The sequence below is a fragment of the Phoca vitulina genome, unplaced genomic scaffold (assembly GCF_004348235.1).
Source record: "Phoca vitulina isolate PV1807 unplaced genomic scaffold, GSC_HSeal_1.0 scaffold3, whole genome shotgun sequence".
Taxonomy (NCBI): Eukaryota; Metazoa; Chordata; class Mammalia; order Carnivora; family Phocidae; genus Phoca; species Phoca vitulina.
Window position 1 is genome coordinate 30,357,466 of NW_022589706.1, and position 21,286 is coordinate 30,378,751.

Consider the following 21,286-nt stretch of genomic DNA (forward strand, 5'->3'; position numbering starts at 1 on the left):
GGGTTCCGCTGTGATAGTTGGTCCCACAGAGATCTTTGGTAGGTCCTACCTGACATGATTATTGCAGAATTTTGTCAGCTGGGGCTGGTTGATGAAAATAGTCCGTACTTCCTCCTGGTCAGCCAGTGAAGTCTTCTCTGAGACATCATCGGTCTTCTCATAACCTTAAAGAGAGACAGTCTTCTTATTCAGTAAGAAATCTTTCACGTTAGTATCCAGACAAAAACATACTTCATAACTACTTGGGATTCTAAATTATGTTAAAAGCTGCATGCTTCCACCTGATTGATGTTCTTGCTTCTTTTATAGTAAAAGAAGGAAAATCCCCACATCTCCTATTTCTACTAAATTTGAAAGGCAGCATTTAATAGTCATGTAAAAACTGACCGTTTCAAAAACAGTAACATCATTTTGCAATTTTTACTCATCGTTCCCCCATAAATGTTCAATTTCTTTCCATTATGTAAGAATACATCTGAAAGTAACAAAAAATTTTAAACTAGTTTCCATTACAGTTTTAGACAAAACTAAGAGAGGGGTAATTTAAAATATATTTTTAAAACATAAGTATACACATTTAATATCTTTCTGGTGTTTCATTTTTTTTTTTTTTTTCTTTTTGGTGAAGACAGAAAAAAGATACCCATTAAGGTTTAAATAGGCAACCACCATGCTGTGGTATGACCACAACTCACTGTGATAATCTTAATCTTTCCACTAATGGCAATTTATGAGTTTTAAATAATGACAACTGAGTTTTAAATTTCTTGAGACCATTTCAAGTCATCTCAGGATCATTCTAACAATGCAACAGATTCTGCCAATTTCAATGGGGTAACATCTTGTCACCATATTGACAACACTTTTTAAAAACACAAGATCCAGGGCGCCTGGGTGGCTCAGTTGGTTAAGCGACTGCCTTCGGCTCAGGTCATGATCCTGGAGTCCCTGGATCGAGTCCCGCATCGGGCTCCCTGCTCGGCAGGGAGCCTGCTTCTCCCTCTGACCCTCCCCCCTCTCATGTGCTCTCTCTCATTCTCTCTCAAATAAATAAATAAAATCTTTAAAAAAAAAAAAAACACACAAGATCCAGAAGAATGGGAAAAAAATGTAAACTGCTTATTATACTGTCTATTGAGAATTAAATGAGACTAGATTAAATCAGTCCTTACCCCTTTCCTAGAAAGGGCTATCAACAGTATAGATAGCTATTTTTCTTTTCTTCTTTATCTAGCCAAGTCAACTCTTCCCATAAAACCTGCTGACCTATAGAACATTTCTTCTAAAGTATTCTACAATGCTAAGTCAGTGATCCTTCTCTGTATTCCCACAGTCCTCTGCACTCCCCTTTCTCCCCTGCAAAACACTTATCAGAAGGTTTTGTTACTGCCTGCTTATGAGTCTGTCTCTCCCTACCAGAATGGGAACTCCCTGAGGCCATAGATGCTGGGTTACTCATCTTCCTAACACCAGTACCAACAAACAGCAGGTACTCAATAAATGTTTGCTGAATAAATATCAAATGACAAAGGAGTGGTTATTTGGCCATCCGAGCTCCCCCCCCCAACTGAGGGCAAGTACATTTTTCTCCACCCATTGATAAGGACACTAATGACAGCCAAGTGCTGGTATCAAACTGTACAAGGAAAGCTTGTCTGTGGGGTTTTGTTGCTATATGAAACCAGAAAATCATTTAGGCTTTCTACAAAGGTGGGCAACATGAGTATGGGGACCAGTGTAGTGTGTGCAGGGGAATTCACAGGGGGCAACAAAGGGCAAGGTAAAGACAGGTGAGATGTGCTGAAAAGCACGCAGGCCAAATCTTGGAAGACCTCTCACACTTGTGCAGAAGTCTGGAAGGCATCCTCTGGTTGGCAGCAAGCCACTGAAAGCTTTCCAAGTAGAGAGGCGCAGAGTGAGAATGGTCACTCCGAAGGCCACATGGCTCCAAATTAAGTACCATCATATCCATTTTACAGTTTTAGACACATTAGCAGCTTTGCCTATGGTCACACGGTGAATAGTTATCTTTCACTACACCATGTTTTAGATACAAACTTCCCCCCTAGTTTTATATAATCAAAATTTTATCTATGGATTGCTATAGACTGGATGTTTGTGTCTTCCCAAAATTCATATGTAAACATGTAGTCCCCAAATTGGTGGTATTAGGAGGTAGGGCATTTGGAAGGTGATCAGGTCATGAAGGTGGAGCCCTCATAAATGGGACTAGTGTCCTCACAAAAGAGACCTAGAGAGATCCCTTGTCCCTTTCCCCATGTGAGGACACATTGAGAAGATGATCAATAACCAGGAAGTGAGCCCTCACCAGACAGTGATGCTGCTGGTGTCTTGATCTTGGACCTCCCAGGCTCCAGAACTGTAATACAGCTCTATTGTTCATAAGCCACCCAGTCCATGGTATTGTTACAGCAGCCTGAACGGACTAAGATATGGAACATTAAATAGAGGGAAATAAATTTTTAAAAAATTTCTTAAAAATCTTTTATGAGATTTTCCTTAATGACAGTACAAAAATCATAATGTCCTATTTCTGGCACCTGGACAGAGATCCTCAGGAAAAACCAGTTCTCTGCTCTGAAGTCCTCAGATTGTATTTACTTTATGTAGCGGGACTTTTGAGGGCATGGTCCTTGGATGTTCTTAGCTGAAGAGTTAGGTGTCACTCCATAGCCATTTATATTGGGGTCTCAAATGCTGCCAGATGGCACTGGACATCACATCTCCCCCTCACATATTAATTTATAGTCAAGAATATCTATGAAGCAAAAGAATCTCCTGGGGCAAAGGGATTGGAATCAACCCCTTCCCTTAAATGGGAGAGTAATTAAAACAATTCTAATGGACCAGTAGGGCCCTAACCAAGGTCTGAATATAAGGGACCTCTAAAGAAAAAACTCACCAAAATCGGAGGGGGGGGATGTCTAGACTAGTGACCTGTTCTCATCCAGTAGGGGGGCTGGATGATTCTAAGCACAGAATATTGCAGATGCCACAAGCCTGCTTCATTCAGGCACTACAGAAAAAAGCCTTAGAAAGATAGTGCAGGTGAAGCTGAGCACATGGAGCAGAACCTTTGGAGCTCAGGCAGTGGGATGCCCTGAGCAGGTCTGATACTGGAGGAGGGAGGGAGATCTGCACCGAAAGCTGGGAGCCAGGCACTCAGCCAGTGGGAGCTGGTAGTCACCCCTGCCCTGTCTCCCTCAGGACTCCAGGGAGCTCAGCTCCTCCATTAGCAGTAACAAAGAGACCCTGCAGGCACCTGAGGCCCACTCCCAGGATATTGAAGGCTAGACGTTGCAGGTACCACCTGGTGTATGCCCCCAAATGGTTATTTATTCCTAGCGGTAGGCAGTGAGCTAGAAGTGAGCAGGCACAGCAACCTCAGGAATATCTGAGTGAATGCACCTAACCTCACAGGTCCTCAGGAATAATCCATGAAGGTATCTGGGAAAAAGACTGGCATTCTTACTAATTTGGAATGTGGAAGTTTGTTAACTATTCTAATTAGACCCTTCGGTGAACTCTTATCTTACATTGTAGAAACAAGCAGGTTGGTTCTGGACATATGGGTAACACATTAATCTACACTCCTTCAACATCTGATGAATTAACCCACTGGGAGATGACAAGTCTAACAGCATTGGGCTTGCACAACCTGATGGACCCAATTCCACAACAGGGGTAGATGTACCTGTAGAACCAAAATCTTCAGAGTCTGTTGGGATACCTTGGCAATGGGGCCATGATACTGAAAATCTGTTCGACGTGGTTCTTTTTCCTTCCACAAAGCTGAGAAGAGTGCTACCAGTGTTTAACTCCCTGACTCACCCTTTTCCTGACCATATCCATCTCCAAACTGCAACTCACATTTAATCTGGCAATGGGATTTGACCATCAAACCCTGCACACATAGGAACAGATCTGCCTCTCTTGCAGGTGGCTCTGTTCCTCCCATGAGTTGAGCTTACAAAGAAATAACAAAGCAAACCCATTTCCCTTATTTTCAAGTTCTTGGGGGGCATCTCTATATAGCCCCAAGTACTCAATATGGCCCCAAGTACAGACATACGAAGTAATGATAGTGACACCAGATCCAAACTCCTTCATTTTGAATTCTCCAGGAAAATAATTCAAGCATTCATCCCAGTGTCCTCACTGCTCACTCGGGCATCTGACATCCACTAATGGCATCATTACTCTTCTTAAACTAAAAGTTCTACAGAGCGAAGAACCTGGTGGACATAGTCCCACACCCAGCACTGTAAGGAAAAAAAATGAAGCAGGTCTCAATAATTCCTTCTGAACCACCTTAGCTTCTTTTGGTATTGTACTCTCCAATGTCCGTAATGTCTTAAAACCAGCCAGAAGCAAACCAGTCTCCTAAAATAAACTATTCTGCACTAGCTTTTATTGAAATGAATAAGGGGAAGACTTTTCCTTATTTATGCAAAATAGAATAGACAATGATTCAATAATTCAGAATTCCAGATACTGTGAAAATTCCATATTTAGTGTTTGTAATATCTTATTATTTCCCCAGCAGAAAAGCATTTTTGTTTTCAAAAGCACTGTTGTTAACTATTTCAATTAATGATAAAGTTACTCAGTACTTAAATGATAAAATTACTTAGAACACACAGCAAACCAGGGATTTTTACCAGGCCAAATTCTTCATTCTTAGTTATAAAATGACCAAATGCTATTTCCAGGCTTCTGAAGGACCAAGAGTTTCAATACAGGGAAACAAAGAGTGACAGCATTTTTAGCTACTGAATGTGCTATAAGCAGATATTGCTTTGTATTACTAAAGAGGGACAGAGAAGCAACATCCTCCTGGCAGCCATTTTGACTTCCAGCAATAGCTTTCCTACTCAAGGAAAGAGAAGATGCTGATGCGTCAGCATTCTGATCCTGGCCCTGAAATGAACAAGTGCTCTTCTTCCCCTAACAGTGTTTTGTATTAAACTCGCTTGGTGGTTGTGAGGCAAGCTCTGGTTTTTCCACTGATTACTTCTGTGACCCTGTGAAAACCACTACATCCTGGGGGGTGGGGTGGGGTGTGTGTGTGGGGGAGGAGTGGGGGGGTGGTTGTTTCTCTTCCTTTGTAAAATAAGGAAGGTAAGCTAATCCTCTGAAGTTCTTTCTCAGCTCCCAAATCCTGTGAAATCAGTATTTGCTCCACACCAGGAAGAGAAAGGTCAATACATCATTTGTTTAGAAGAACAATGAAATTTGCAAAACAAAATAAGATCTCCCTACTCTAGCCAGATGTTTCACAGCCACAGCTGCCTTCCCTAATCTGCCCCAGAACCCAGTTACACAGTCAAACGGTGCTCCGTGTTTGAGAAGATCGGCGTGATGATAATCTGTTGCTAGCAGCTCCCTGGCACCCACCTATTGACCAGCGATGACTGGGTTAATGAGTATGTGGACATACAATCTTTCTTCCTCTGCCCAGATTCATGGTCACGTGCTTATAGGCATGCATTACAATGCAACAGAGAAGAAAAATGCTCAACAATTATTTAAGTGAAGGGCTCTGAGTCCTTTTCGTACAATTATAGCTGAAGTATCATCTTTGAAATGTTCTATTTCTCATCACAAATATCACGACCTAATCTGTCAGATTGTTCATTCATTCATTCAACGTATTTCAACATAAGTGCCTATGTCCCAGGCATTTTTTTTTTTAAAGATTTTATTTATTTATTTAACAGAGAGAGAGAGACACAGCGAGAGAGGGAACACAAGCAGGGGGAGTGGGAGGGAGAAGCAGGCTTCCCGCAGAGCAGGGAGCCCGATGCGGGGCTCGATCCCAGGACCCTGGGATCATGACCTGAGCCGAAGGCAGACGCTTAACGACTGAGCCACCCAGGCGCCCCTGTCCCAGGCATTTTTTAAAAAGCTTCAGAAACAGCAGAAAATAAGATTAGGTCCCTTCTCTCAGCAACTTAGTTTCTAGAGGAGAGCAAGATAATTACAGATCACGGTAGGTGTGAAGAAAATATAACAAGCGGTTGACAGAATGATTGACAGAACTCTCTGGGCTTCGGTTTCATCATTTCTATGACAGAGATGATAACAGTGTCTACTTCAAAGGGGGGGTTCACGAGGCCCCTGTGAGTTAGTAAATGTAGAAAACAGTGCCTGGTGTGGAGTCAGAGCTCACTAAATGTTGGCTGGCCTGGCTGGTGCTGTTTTATACTGACGGGGGAGGGAAGGCTTCTCTGAGGACAGGCCGAGTTGGGACCTCAATAAGGAATTAAAGAAGCGACAGTGTAAACCCAGCTGGGGAAGAGCAGGAACAAAGCCCTCGAGGTAAGAATCAGGTTGGCACTTCATGTACATGAGGATCGGTGATAGTGAACAGGGCATCACATAGGGAGAGGCAGGGCCAGATTGGGTAAGCAATAAGAAGCTTGAACTTAGATTCTTTATGCAGTAGGAATCCACTGAAAAGTTTTAGGTGGGAAGATCATTTTGAGGCTACTGTGATCATCCAGGAAAGATGACAGGGCCTGGGTGAGACAGTGGTGACAGAGATGAAATGGATGTATTCATGATATTTTTTTGGAGGTGGTGCTGCCCTGACCCTCACAGTCTCTCCAGGCCAAGCATTACCATTCCACCCATGTATGATGCCATAGTTACCTGCTATCTGATGCTACTCCAAGCCAAAGCCCAAGAATTGAGAGAAATTTAGGATTTTAAATGCAACAAATGATTAACCACTTAAAAGAATTCTCTTTAGAGTCAACCAATCCTATCCTTAAAAATCATGCATCTTCTTCTTCTTATAACATACCAATCGACGATACCGCAAACACAGGTACACTCAAGGAAGGCATTACAGAATTGTAACTGGGAACACAGACCACGCACAGTGTGAGAGATGCAGTTCAGGTCCATCAGTTGTGAGCTATGGCTGCCTTAGGCAAATGACTTAACTTTAGCTGTCTACCTTGTTTCACAGGCTTTTGTGGGGATTAAACGAAATAATGCATGTGCGTAAAGTATGCGGGACAGTGCCTGGCTCCTCATGCACATATAAAAATTATAGCTATTATTTTTATTACTATGAGCAGAAAGGCAGACTGTGGGGAAAAGGAATAGGTTTTATGGTCAGACCTGTATACCCATTTGTACATTGCACTGTCCAAATTATTTTATGTTCTGAGCCTTAGCATCCTCGTGCATAAAATAGTTCTAAATGACATTATGTGAGCAATGTAGCACAATATTTGTCACTCATACAATTCCTATCAGCCTGTCCTCTAGCCAAATATTATAAAGTTAATCTCCCTTCAAAATACTTGAGATGAGGAAAACAAGTCTTAAAGACACTAATGTAGGTATTAATATTTTTTTAAATTTTGGGATATTTAATTAAGGTTGTGACCAGTTAATACATCTAGACAGTAAAATAATGGACTTTACCTTACAATTTTATTAATTAATACAAAATCAGTAAATGTTTTCCCCTAAATTGTCATCTGTGTGGGGGGTTATGCAACAGAAAAGCAGGGGTGGGTAGGTAGGAGGGAGAAGAGAACAAAATACAAAGTCATTCTGTTGCCTGGTAATATGGTTATAGAACCATTGAGTTTTTGCAGACTCAACTTTATTGCAATTATAAAGTAAGGCTAAAGCTGAAATCAGAGTATCTATTATATTATCTCCTAACACATTCAGGAGAGTCCAGTTGTTGTATATCCTTTTGCTTGGTGGCCTCCAATATTAGACATTAAAGAGGTCACAGTAATTGCTTATGGTTTTTGACATAGAACGAGGTCATCAGACAAACAGTCATACCTGCAACAGTCATGGACTCTAATAAAAGATTAACTGGAAAACTATCCAGAGACTTCAGAGGCACAAACTACAGAACTTAGGTGTGATTAAAGTTGGGGGCTACTTATTAGGAAATCATGAGCATTTCCAAAATTTAAATAGGTTTTTATTTTGTTTTCTGAAAAAATAGCAATTAAAAGTCCTCATGTAATAGGTTTTTTTTTTTTTTTTTTGGCTCAAGTTTTTGGAACAAAGCAATCTTCAGCTAAATATAATTTACAGGTTTGTATTTATTTTGTTTTTAATGGTATCTTACTACATAAACAGTTTGTTTAATTAGAAATATAAAAGCAGTTATTAGAGCTACAAAAGAGATTCGAAATCCCATATCCTGCATTGTTGGAGCAGAACAGTGACTTCAAATGTTCAATTGTGAGCTTGATAGCAGCTGCTCAGAAAGGGTACAAAAGGAAGAAACCACCACTCTGGAAAACAATGAAATGGGTGCTTTAAAGGTTAAGACACTACATTTTCAAAGATGGCATTGAAGAAATCAAACACCTTTAAAAGTATGGAAACTAAATAGAAACTATTTAGCAACCTATCTCGAATTTCTAGCCCATGACTTCAATAGCCAGAAGGGAAATGAAATTTTCTATTGCATCAGTATACCTTCCTATACTGTGTTGATTTAGGCTCAGTGCAGTGGATATCTGCTGCTCATTTCAGCTCAACATCTGCTTCTCCTGAAAGATCCTTTGGTTTTCTTTGGAGAACTCCCCTTTCCCAACGGTAGGCAGTCTTTAGGGACTGGCACATCAAGATACCATTCCCTTTTTGACTTAGAGGTCGGCACATGGTCCATGTATAAATGAATCACAGTTTGCAGTTTGGACATATGAAAATGGTGAGCACAGGTAAGACACCTGAACTAACCATCTATTAGTCAAGCTGCCTTGGATCATCCTTGACCCACCTGTAAAGCTTCTCATTTGATTCTGGGAACTATTTTACCTACTTAAAGAATATGCTCAGCTTCCATATTACGGAATTTTAGCAGAGGCATTTCAGTCTTGCTTGAAGTTCTCTCCCAATGCCCATCTAATGTAGGATCTTGACACCATACCTGCTCCAGGCCACCAATCACTAGCTGACTTTCCTGCTCTGCATGGAATGATGACCTGGAACCATAATGCAACTATCCTGCCCACAAAATCACCAAGCTGCCTAGAACCTTCCCCAACCGGCCCTACTTGCTAGATCAGATCTCCTCTGATGTTAACAGCTGCCCTAACCAAGCCCTGAGTCCAGCATGTTCTGGGATAACTTTGGGTTGCCGCCCTAAGGAATTTGCACAACAGCCAAAAGCTTTCTACATCCCTAGCTTCCTCTCCTTTACCTTCTTGTTCATGCAAATGTGATGGTAGCTCGTTACCCTCAAGCCCAACTGAGTTATAACAAAATGTTGTAACAAAGGACATCCACTTACCCCAGTGATGTAAAGCATGGTTATTTGCTTCCAAAAATTGGTTGTTTTCATCTTACAGAATGGTTCACTTCTTTTTTTAAATAATTCTTCTCAAAACGATGAAGATAAGGAAACTACTTCTCATGGAGCACTGCTCATGGTCAGAGAGCCAGTGAGTACCATAGCCAGGACAATACATGGAAACTGATTAAAGTCCAACCTAGCTCTAAAGCTCTAACACTGATGGATGCATTCATTCATGCAACAATTAAGCTTGACCTGACTTCTAACTCTATTTCTCCTCTACCTGCCCTATTCCACTTTAATAGTTTTTCCAACCATAAATCTCTCCTACCCTCATGGCCTTGTTAGATGCTACTTTGATGTTAAAGCACCCTCCCTGACCATTCCTCCTTGAAGTGTCACCTACAGATTTTTTAATAGATAGTGGTCTTTGGACCATTCCAATATTCATCTTTTGACCTATATACTTATACATAGCAACAGAGAATAAAAATAGATGTTAGAAATATACCTAACTTTTACACTGAGACAGGACAGGCAGAAGGGCACATGTAAGTAACTGTCAGGTATGTTATTCTAATATGGGGAAGTAAAAAAGAACACTTCAGGAAAGTCTCTTGCATGTAATAAATGTTCACTAAATTTTCTATTTTACTATCAGGCATCCAAAAATTCCTGGAAGTTCTGTGCCTATCCTGATACCCACTAATAAATTCTATCAGGACCTGTCATACAATACATGGTAAATGATATATTCCTTTAAGTGTCTTTGTGGGAACTGATCTAAAAATAAACAAATGTGCAACCACATAGACAGTATTTCTTATCTAGAACAGGAAAAAAATGGCTTATTACTTCCTGAACTCACGCTGAATTGCAGCAAGCTCCAAAAGTAGTACTATGAACTCTAAGTGGTGGACACTAAAAAAAGTATTCCTGACAGTAGGAAGACAGGCTATCCTTAAGCAAGTATCACATGAAAATCTATGGCATGCCTAGTGTTGAACCTCACACATAGTAAGCACTCAATTTCCTTGGCCACCAGCCTTAGATATTAACCTAGAAAAATAATCATCTTGGGCATGCTTAATTGCTAAAATTATAATGAAAAATTTTATTAATGCCAAATCATGCTTAACAGGAAAGGAAGAAGAACAATAAAAGATGGAAGGAATTTAATGATCTCTCCTTGGGAATAGCCCATAGATCATTTGGTCAGATAAAAGAAATAAACGGTATGTTCCCAATATAGATTTAAAAATTGGCACAGAAACAGACTGCACTAGCAATGAGGGGTTTCAACTGCCAGACATCTACCAGGCATCTCCCACAAGTCTCAATTAGCTAAAAGCACCATTGACTTGTCTTGGCATCAAATTCATCTCTGAGAAGATGCAGGAAACAAGATGAGTAATTGCTACTATGGACTGGGCTCTAATCAATGCAAAAGGGATAAAGTAGAAATGAAACTTGTAGAAAACATAACTGTCCCAAAGAGCTTTTGACAGGCAAAAAGGGGAGTATCAGACCAAGCCAGACATGTATTCTAGACTCTGGAAGGACACATTTCAAGTTATCATCAAGACCCAAAAAGGGCAGAAGTCCAGAAGGCTGTCTAAAGCAACCCGGGGTGCCTCGGTGGCTCAGTTGGTTAAGCTTGTGCCTTTGGCTCAGGTCATGATCCCGGGATCCTGGGATCGAGCCCCACATCAGGCTCCCTGCTCAGTGGAGAGTCTGCTTCTTCCCCTCCCTCCCTCTGCCCTGCCCCCTCTCCCCTCTGCCCCTCCTCCTACTTGTGCGCACTGCGTGCTCTCTCAAATAAACAAACAAACAAATAAATATTTTTAAAAAGGCAACACGCTGACCAACTGTGAAAGGTCCTAATGAGGGGGAAAGGGAGGCGTCTTCAAAGAGACCAGTGCTGCCACACAAGTAAAAGAAGATAAACAAGATCATGGAAAAGGTTGGAAATCGGCTCACATGTTCAAGAGTGAATAATAACAGATGCACAGACATCTGAGAATGAAGGAAAGGTGTTTTAAAAAAATGTCAGCGATGACTGAAATGTTTTCTTCCTTCCATTTGGGAGTACAAGGAACTGCTGGGATAGGTCTGCTGCCTGCAACTGATGGTATAATGTTAAGAGATAATAAAATAAAAACAGAACTTCTCAGCTCCTACTTCACGTCATTCTCTATCAAGGGTAATCAACTTAAGACTTTCTTAGAAAAGTTAAAACAAACATTAGTTGGTGGCACCAAAACACAAATGAAAGGAGGAGCTTGCTAAAAAAAGAAAAGCCATCACCTAGCTGCTCTAAATGAACTCCTATCTTGTAGCTTATCTGTGTCTTTATCTATACACACATACATACTTATAGACATGTATATATTTTTAAACCTACAGAACTGTGAGAACCTGCAGAATCATTAAGTGGATTGTCACTAATCACAGAAGAACCACGGTGAATGAGAGAGGTTCCAAAAGTTGGAGGTGAGAAACTGCTGTCCCAGTGTTCTGAACAGGAAGTTAAAGGAATCCTATACATTAGAAACTGTTTATGAACATAGTCTACAGAGGTCTTTCAGAGCTCACAAATTTATATAATGGGAACTACAATTTCTAAAGGATTTATGGTAAAAATCTGAAAATAACTCAAAGTTAAAAACTTTTCCCTTCAGCATTGAGAATTCAGTTAACATTGAATAGGACTTCATGGTCTTAAAAGTGGTGTTTCTCATAACACAGGTTATATAGTCAGAGATTTAAAAAAAAAATTTCCCCTTTAAAAAAGATTTTTTGTATTACCTAAGTCGAAACAATACTGTTACTGGCTAATGCATTTGGAGTCAATGCCAGTCAAAAATCAAGTGTAGATGATTAAAAGAATGGTTTAAAGGAAGGAGGTGATCATCAGGGACCAGCAAACTTCTACAGACTTTCTTTCCTTTTTTAAAATAGAGCCTTTAGGGGTGCCTGGGTGGCTCAGTTGGTTAAGCATCTGCCTTCAGCTCAGGTCATTATCTCGGGGTCCCAGGATCAAGCCCTGCATTGGGCTCCCTCCTCAGTGGGGAGTCTGTTTTTCCCTCTCCCTCTCCCCCTGCTTGTGGGTGTGCTCTCTCTCTCAAATAAATAAATGAAATCTTTAAAAAAAAAAAAAAAGATAAAATAGAGCCTTTAGCCTTGGATTTCAACAAGGCTTTTAGCTAAGTCCTATTCTTTTAAACAGAGACACGATTCCATAATTATGTAATGATGTGAATTCCTAACTAGTTGACCAACATCTGCAGACAGGGCTCACACTGGAGGTTCCCTTTGCACCACCCCTCCCCCCTGCCTGCAAGCCCATGTGAAGGAGCTTACCCTGAGACACCCCTGGCTTCTGCCCCTCTAATCCTCTCCTGACCTGCTACTTTGGCCTGGGGTGCCAGGGTTAACATGGGGTACCTGACCAGCTGGGCCAATCTGATTCCCTTCTAGGAATGTGGTCTTGTGGTCCAGAGACATAGGCAGGCAGACTCAGCACTGAGCAGGGACCTTCACAGAGAATGGGGCTGGAGGGGGTCATAGTACCTTGAAGCCATATGCATGCCAAAGGTATGAAGTAGGAAATGAAATAGATTACAGAGGAGGAAAAAAAAAAACAGGACAATATTATGCAGAGTGAGTGACCCCAAAGGCTGAGTCTCATGAGTCTCTGCTGTGATACAAGAGGATCCCCTGGACAGAGAAAATAAATACATAACTTAAAGAGGGCTCCGGAGCCAGAATGCCTGGATTCCAATGACAGGATAAGGACATCCAGGGCACCACTAATAAATGTACAGATGACATTAAAGACTCAGAATTCGAGAAGGTTTGGGGAGCCTGAATGAATTGAAGATTCTATACTAAAACCTAAAACAAACAAACAAACACCCCAACTATGCAAATACAACATGGGGGACATTTGGCCCAGCAAAACGTGGATCAAATAAAAGATTTCATTGCTTTTATTGCTTTCTTAGCAAGAGAGCACTTGCTAAGAATTCGACCTGGCTGAGAATGAAATGAGCTGTTTCACAAGGGGGCACGGTTCCCATCACTGAGAGGTATTCAAGCAGGAACTGGGTAACCAAAGCCTAAGCAGGCAGTGTCAGGGGCTGTGTTGGACTGTATGAGCTCTAAGTTCCCTCCAACTCTACAGTTCCACAAGGCTATCTTTTTAAAAAGATTAAAAAAAGACAATTATGAGGTCATCAGAGAACCACAAATGCAGTGCCATGTGCAATCAAGTTTTAATCACTTTAGACATGGAGAAAAGCATTATTGAACTGATAAAGATCCTTGCAGGCTAGTTAACCCTACAGACTTCAGTAGCAATGCATTCATAGGAAGATATAACTGAATTATAGTTCTGAATGAGCCAGCCCTTAAAACACACTAGGGAAAAAATACAAATAAACCACCATGAAAATTATCTGAATTATTACAACTTTCATTTTTAGAGCTATTTATGCATCTTACAATGTAAAAATAGGTGAACACATGACTGGTTCCAACAGACTAATTCTCATTTTATTTAAGGAAGCAGAAGCAGTCAAATAACATCATTTTGATGCTGTATTATTCGCAGGATGAGTCAGTGGAGTTTGAGACACCTGCTTCTTACTTCCATTGTGACTTTGTAAGAGAGAAATAATAATTCTCCTTTGTTTCTTAACAAGGTCTCAACCATCAAAAACACCTAGTGAGGAACCTAAAGCCTACTTGCTAATTATGACTTTGGCAGAGAAGTCAGTAAGCACACACAGCAACATAAGCTGCCCACAAGCAAGACCATTTTACTCTATAGAACACTGCCCAGGATAAGAAAAGGGGTGACGTGCTCATCTGTCTGTTGAAGACAAACAGTGGCACAATCTGGCATGTAACATATCGAACAAGTCCACTGAACAAGGGCTGGAAACATGGGAAATCCATAAAGGAGCACCAGAGAACCCCCACCACATCCCAACATGACCTTAAGAATGGGTGTGACCTGGGGTTGGCTTCTCTGCCATAAGTACTGTGGGCAGTATTAAAGAACCCACCAAGACTGGTTAGACAAGACAGGCTCAAAGATCTAGGAGTCACCTGCACAAAAGCAAAGTAAGGCATGGCTGGCTTCCTTCAGTATGTCAGGATGTGGCTAAAGAAGATGACAGAAACCTCCACTGAGCACATTAAACCAGGAGGTATGAAATGACAGCTAGTGGGCTGCAAAGATGTAGATGACCCAGCACTGTGCTCGGTGACATTAAAGCAATGACACTTACACATGTGTGAGATTGCCATCAGCCCTACCCAACTCGCAGGTGGAACAAGAATGATGCAAGGATGGGTTGCACAGATGCTTCAAGAACCTTCTAACACCCCAAATAAAAATCACCCACCATAGAGGGAGCCTCTTAATTCAACGCTTGAGCCTCTACATGCTACCACCACTAATTAGAATCACAAACCCAGCCCTTCAGATCTGCTGGGACACCCTGGCCATTAGTGAGCAAAGTGAAGAAAACTCCATGAGATTTTAAAACCACTCTGACATGTTAAAATCTCAGCTTCCAAAAGCTGAACAGCTTGATCTTAATTCCAGTCACTCACCAGACACAGATTCAAGTAACATTTGCTTAGCACCTACTTTATAGCAAGTGATTTCATTTAAGTTCACCACTCTGAAGGATGTTCCGGCAGCTTGGAACACCTCAAGAGCCAAGAGAACATGATGATGACAAGAAAGAAAGTTCTCCTCACCTCTGATTATGGAGTGAAAAGTCCTGCCAATAGAAATATCAATCCCAAACAGATTAAATCCATACAGTTCCCAGATGTCTAAAATCCACTGCAATAGATAAAGACACGAATAGTTATGTTTACTGAAGTTCTAAAGAATATTCAAAGAAGAGGAGGGAAATAGGAGATGGAAATCCTGATTTCAGAATAAATGTGATACTCTAAGAAACCAAAAAAAAAAAAAAAAAATACACACGAACATACCTATTACGCACATGTGGACCTTCCCACTCTTTTCTAAGATGCGAGAATGTTTTCAGTCCTTCATGCCAGTGTTTTCTATCTCAGTAAATGGCACCGTCATTTTGGGCTCAGGGCCCAAAATTTTATTCATTCTCCACTCCTCTCTTTCTTTAATGCTCCACCATCCTATCCATGAATAAATCTGTTAGATCTACCTTCAGACTGTATCCTCTTCTTGTCGCCTCCCTGCTGCCTGGTAGTCCACACCACCATCACTACTCCTTGTTTCATCTCCTATCCTCGAGGTGAAATCAGAATCTCTGAGGGTGGGACTCAGGCATCAGTGTGGTTAAAGTTCCTTGGGAGAGTCCAGCGTGCAGCTAGTCCACTCTTTACACAACAGGCGGATGATTTACTGGTGCGTATTAGTACCATTCTGCCAAAGGAAAATGGAGTCTCAGGTTATGTGTCTCACCCAAGGCCACACAGCTTGGAAGAGCCAGAGGTCAATTATCACTTCAGGCTAATTGGGAGCCGAAATGCCTCATTTCTTTTTCTCTTACGTCAACTATTATAAGGTGATAGCTTAAGATGCTGAGGAGAGTAGGGACAGCACTAAGGAAGTTATCGTCTCAAATTCTGTTGTTGTGCCACTGAAAACAAATGCACTCTACTTTTTAAGTGGCTACCGTGTCAAATAATCTGGTACCAAATAGACTAAAAACACATGAAATATAAACAGTAAAGATGGTGACTCTAGTTTGAGTCAATAGGATTTTTAAGAAAGGACAATTCCAGCTGAACATATGTCTGATATAAAGAAAACTATTATACAGACCTAAATCTTGGTATTCAGACTTAGTTAAAATTAAAACATGTAAGGGAGTAGTTCACCAACCATAAGGATAAATTCCATAGGAAAAGTCACTTAATAAGATCAAGGAAGATTCCACTTGGCATTTGGGAAAATTAAGAGAGCTTTTTTTTTTCCTTCTTTCTTAATTATATTCACTAAGAAGTCAACAAAAAGGCCAAGTCATGTAATGATTCTTCCATTGAACTTTAAACAAAAAGACAAGAATAAGTAGCCATCTGGGGTTAAATTGAGCCAACAATTCAGAACTTTCCCTCCCCTCCTAGGTTAAATTCTAGTTTTTAAAAAAGATTTCCATCTGTGGAGTACAAGTCACATTATCACCTAAAAAAAAAAAAAAAGTCAAGTCTAAATGAAGAAACAGTAAGGATAGAAGAGAATTATAAAATAAAAAACAATCACACAATGGTTGGACACAATGCACGGGCTCCAAGGCACGTGGAGCTTGTTTTCTAATCCTCAGAGTTTGAAATAATCACATCCTGAAGCCAGACACTCAGTACCCGTGCATGTGGCCACAGAGAAACCTCACAGGCTAACTTAAGAGACTCAAAAATGAGTTTCATCTCAGCAACCAGAGAAAGCAGGTAAATTAGGACTTGTGGTAAGTTTTCATTTTCTGTACATTAACCTATAAAAAACTTCACATCATGGTGGGATAAATCAAAGAATACAAAAATACTAATCCAAAAGGATACATGTACCTCGATGTTTATAGCAGCATTTTCTACAATAGCCAAATTGTGGAAATAGCCCAAGTGTCCACCCACTGAAGATGCATAAAGAAGAGGTGGTATATATACACGATGGACTATTACTCAGCCATAAAAAATGACATCTTGCCATTTGCAACGACATGAATGGAGCTAGAGAGTGTTATGCTAAGCAAAGTAAGTCAGAGAAAGACAAATACCATATGATTTCACTCATATGTGGAATTTAAGAAACAAAACAAACAAGCCAAGGGAAAAAGAAAGAGAGGGGCAAACCAAGAAACAGACTCTTAACTATAGAGAACACACTGAGGGTTACCAGAGGGCAGGTGCATGGGGGATGGGTTAAACAGGTGATGGGGATTAAGGAGTGCACTTGTGATGAGCACCAGGAGCTGCATGGAAGTACTGAATCACTATATTGTACACCTGACACTGATATCACACTGTATGTCTACTGACAGGAATTTAAATAAAAATACAAAAAAAGGAAAAAAATAATTATAAACTGGAGAAAATAAACCCCTTACCATAAAGTTGTCACAGAGGTTTCAGAGATTTACCAAATAATTAAGGTATTTCTAGGAGCAAATGATTACATATATAGGCTACAAATATAGGATGAATAAAGAGATTAATCACTACCATATACCAGAAGTAAGTAGGTTAGCAAAAAAACTAGTAAGGACACTGCAGAAAGGCTCAAATTCATCACACTTCCAGAGTAGATATAACACCGGCTAAAAATAAACTAAATGTGTTTACTCGTCATTTGGTTATATTAAGTGTTTAGGATTTTAAAGAAAGTCTTCAAAATAATCGAGTATCATCCTAGAAACTTTACCATTTCTGAGAAGGGTAAGCAAGAGGAGTATAATTAGACCCATGAGGTAACTGAGCAATAGACAAAGATTTACCAAAATATCCACATGCACTTGGTTTCTGGCTGACAACCTACATGGCTTTATATACCCTATTCCTCATCCTCTCTGCAAAGTAAAAAATTCAAAGATCCACACCAGTGTTTTCCAGCATTGCTGTACTTCAGAATTACCTGGGAGATATTAAGGATCAGTGCTTGGTCCATACGCCCAACGGACCAGACTGATTCCATTGGTCTCGGATAGGTCCAGGTACCGGTATTATTTAGAAGTTCCCGATTTGATTCACTGTGCAACCCGGGTTGAGCACCACTGAGGTACACAACATGGCTATAAAACAATCTACATTACACAAGCCTCCCCGTGCCTGACCACACTGGACACACTTAGCCCAAAAGATGGCAGACAGAATCATTCTTCTTTAGTGACAGGGTGATTCATACCACATCCTTAGAATGCTAAGTCAGAGCTCCTTAAATATCTCCTATCTTTAAGGTTTGCAGGGCTAAGCCTACACTGACGTGAGGGAGAGATGTGGGGGAAAGATGGGCTGTAGATGCTGGAAGGGGACTTCTCTTATACCAAGTTGGATTTCTTTTAGGACCAGAGTTAAGCCCAGGGATCCAAGCCAATTACAGAAGCTAGTCTCGACTGGTGTCAGAATAAACCAACTCTCAGATTCACCCTTGCATTCACTGTTTGCTTGCTTACCTCATGAAAGTCAATCTTGTATTCTAAATAGGTCTGGCCCACTAAAGTGGTTTCCTGGTCCAGAACAGAGGCTAGCTTTGGCCTTCTTAGTAGTAGTCTCTGCCTAAACTGTCACCTGACTAGTGCGATCCCATTAAGTACAACCCCAAATGGATCAAGATCAGTCATCTTTAACGATGGCTCACACAAAATAATGAACAGAGGCTCAATTTAAAACAGACATTTCCTTTTGCCCAGTTGGTTGTGTAAATGATCACAAAGCCAAGTTCTATAGTCCGCTTCGATCAACGGAAGTGATGGCAACATTGTATATAAAAGCATACTACTGGAAGCTGCCGTCTATGTATACACGTTACATGTTAACATTTAAGTGGAAACTAATAGGTAAGGCAGGATGGTTTTTGCTTATTAACATACTTAAAAAGAGAACTTTTTAAAAAATAAAAACAAAACAATAGCTCCAAAAGATGCCATCATGTACTTACATAAAACCTCTGAATTGTCACAAGGGCCATGTCAAAAGCAGTATCATTTAAGCACTAACAAGGGTTTATGAGGATATCCGTGACAGCCTGTTATTGTAAGGAAGGAAGCTGAAGGCTTAAATCTCTATTTAATAGAAAGGCATATCCACACATATATTTTTAATACGCTTCCTTCCTTTTCCATTATGAAGTTGTACTCTGAAGAATGCTAGTAAATCCTAACATGTAAACACATGGTGGAGGGATAATTTACACCTGTGCTGTCCGAAATGGCAGCCACTGGCCACATGTGGCAACTGAGAACGTAAAATGAAACTAGTCCAAATTGAGATGTGCTGTGAATATAAAATATGCGGCAGTTAGAAACATACTACAAAAAATGAATGCAAAGTATCTCATTATTAATTTTTATATCAACAATATGGTAAAATAGTATTTTGGATATACTGAAAGAATATATTATTAAAATTAATTTCACCAGTTTCTTTTCACTTTTTTAATGTGGCTACCAGAATATTTAAAACTACATATGTGTCTAGCATTTGCAGCCCACATTCTATTTCTCTTAGTGTTTATCTCAGATAGGAATGCCAATTTGATGTAAACAGTTTCACGGAATCATTAGTTAAATCCCGGTTGGTCTAAATTCTGATCTATACTCCTAGCAGATGAGTAATAGCTCAGCTATTTTGTAAGGGATCCTATATGAAATCTTAAAAGTTGTATGTTGGATCCAAAGTTCAAATATAAAAAATCCAAAATTCCAAAATTAAAATCCACAATACTTCAGCAGATAAAAATGAACCAATCTTGCTGAAAAAATAGCATAATTGAAATACACCTGGTCAAGGCTAGTTAATTGAAAACCTCATTTAAAAATACTTTGTTTCATGACACACATTATAATTTTAAAACTTACAAAGATGAAAATTAACTGAAAAACTATTTAAAAGGAAAGAATTCAGACTGATGGACAGTGTCAAAATCAAACACCTCAAATGTGCTAACAGTCAAACAAGAACATATAATGTAGAAAGGATTCTATTCACAATATCTTCATAAAATTTAAATCATCTATGAAAAAATAATTAAAGTCGACAGGATTTAAGAAAGCTCTACCCAGCACAGGAAAGAAATGCCAATAAATTGAGAAAAGAAACTAAGCTTCAATGACTCAATATATGAAAGATGTCAATTCTTTCAATAAATTCATAAACTTAATGTAATCCCAATAAATATCCCAACACATTTTTAAATTTGATTGAGTGATTCATTCACTGGTTCAAGTGGAAAAATAAACATGAAAAATAAACAAAAAAAATCAGATAAAAGAGCAGTGAGAGTAGGAGAGCTAAGAGGATAACTCTTAATTGCAGTAATGGAATTTGATTCTAGGGGACAAAAAAGACCAAAATAGAGAGGGGAGGGCAGACAAAGGGGGGAGAGACTGCTTCCAGAAATGACTCAACTGTATAGGTCAACTTAGTAAAAAGAAATACCTCAAAGCTGTACAAGAAGAATGTAGTATTATTAAATATATGATTATTATTTCAGGTGGGTTATTGTTTGAGAAAAAATAAAATTAGATCCCTACCTCACATCTCACAACAAAATATACCCCACAGGAATTGCCCATGTAACTAGATTTAAATTGAACCCTAAAAATACTAAAAGAAAAATGTAAGTGAAAAATTATCACGACCTTGAAATGAGAAATATGACATTAAAGCAGAAATTTTAATGAAAAAACTGAAAGATTACATATCATAAAAATTAACTTGGATATAGAAAAGGGTCCAAAATGGCAATGTGGGAAGACCCTGAACTCACCTCCTCCATGGACACACTCAATCTACACCTACATATGGAACAATTCCTCCTGAAGAACTGAGAGACTGACTGAACAGCTTCCGCACAACAAATGATAGAGAAATTATGTAGAAGGTGGCAGGAGAGATAGAGATGTGGTAACAACTGGGAGCCCCCACCTCCAATGCTGTGAATTGCAGTACTGAGGGACCGTAAGCAGATTCATCTGTCCCTGGGCATTGAAAAGAGCTGCCGTTTAGGAGAACAACTGGATCCACCAAGCACTCATGAAAGGATCTACTGGAACTCTCTCTAGATCGGTGGAGCTGGCAATCACCAGCCCTATTTATATTTCCCCCTCCATCTTGATAGTGTAGACAAGACCGGAGTCTGGGCACCCTGGCTGGCCTGCTGCCTCAGTGAGCATGGGCGCTAACCTCCTCCAGCCACAGTTTAAAAGAGCAATTAGAACATAAAGGAACAAGCCCCAGAAATGTGCTAACCCACAA

General features: G+C 40.0%; 1 protein-coding gene across 7 annotated transcripts in view; it reads right to left on the reverse strand.

The window, feature by feature from the left end:
* Positions 1–21,286, reverse strand: part of ATP8A1 (ATPase phospholipid transporting 8A1) — a 216,678-nt gene that overhangs the window by 183,247 nt on the left and 12,145 nt on the right. For 3 of the 7 annotated variants that reach the window (XM_032400275.1, XM_032400276.1, XM_032400279.1), the window contains exon 2: positions 50–164. In XM_032400275.1, the coding sequence (XP_032256166.1) occupies positions 50–164 (115 nt within the window). Of the gene's footprint in view, positions 1–49; positions 165–15,519; positions 16,113–21,286 lie in introns of those variants that run through there. The other 4 variants (XM_032400278.1, XM_032400274.1, XM_032400277.1 and 1 more) reach the window with 2 other exon arrangements.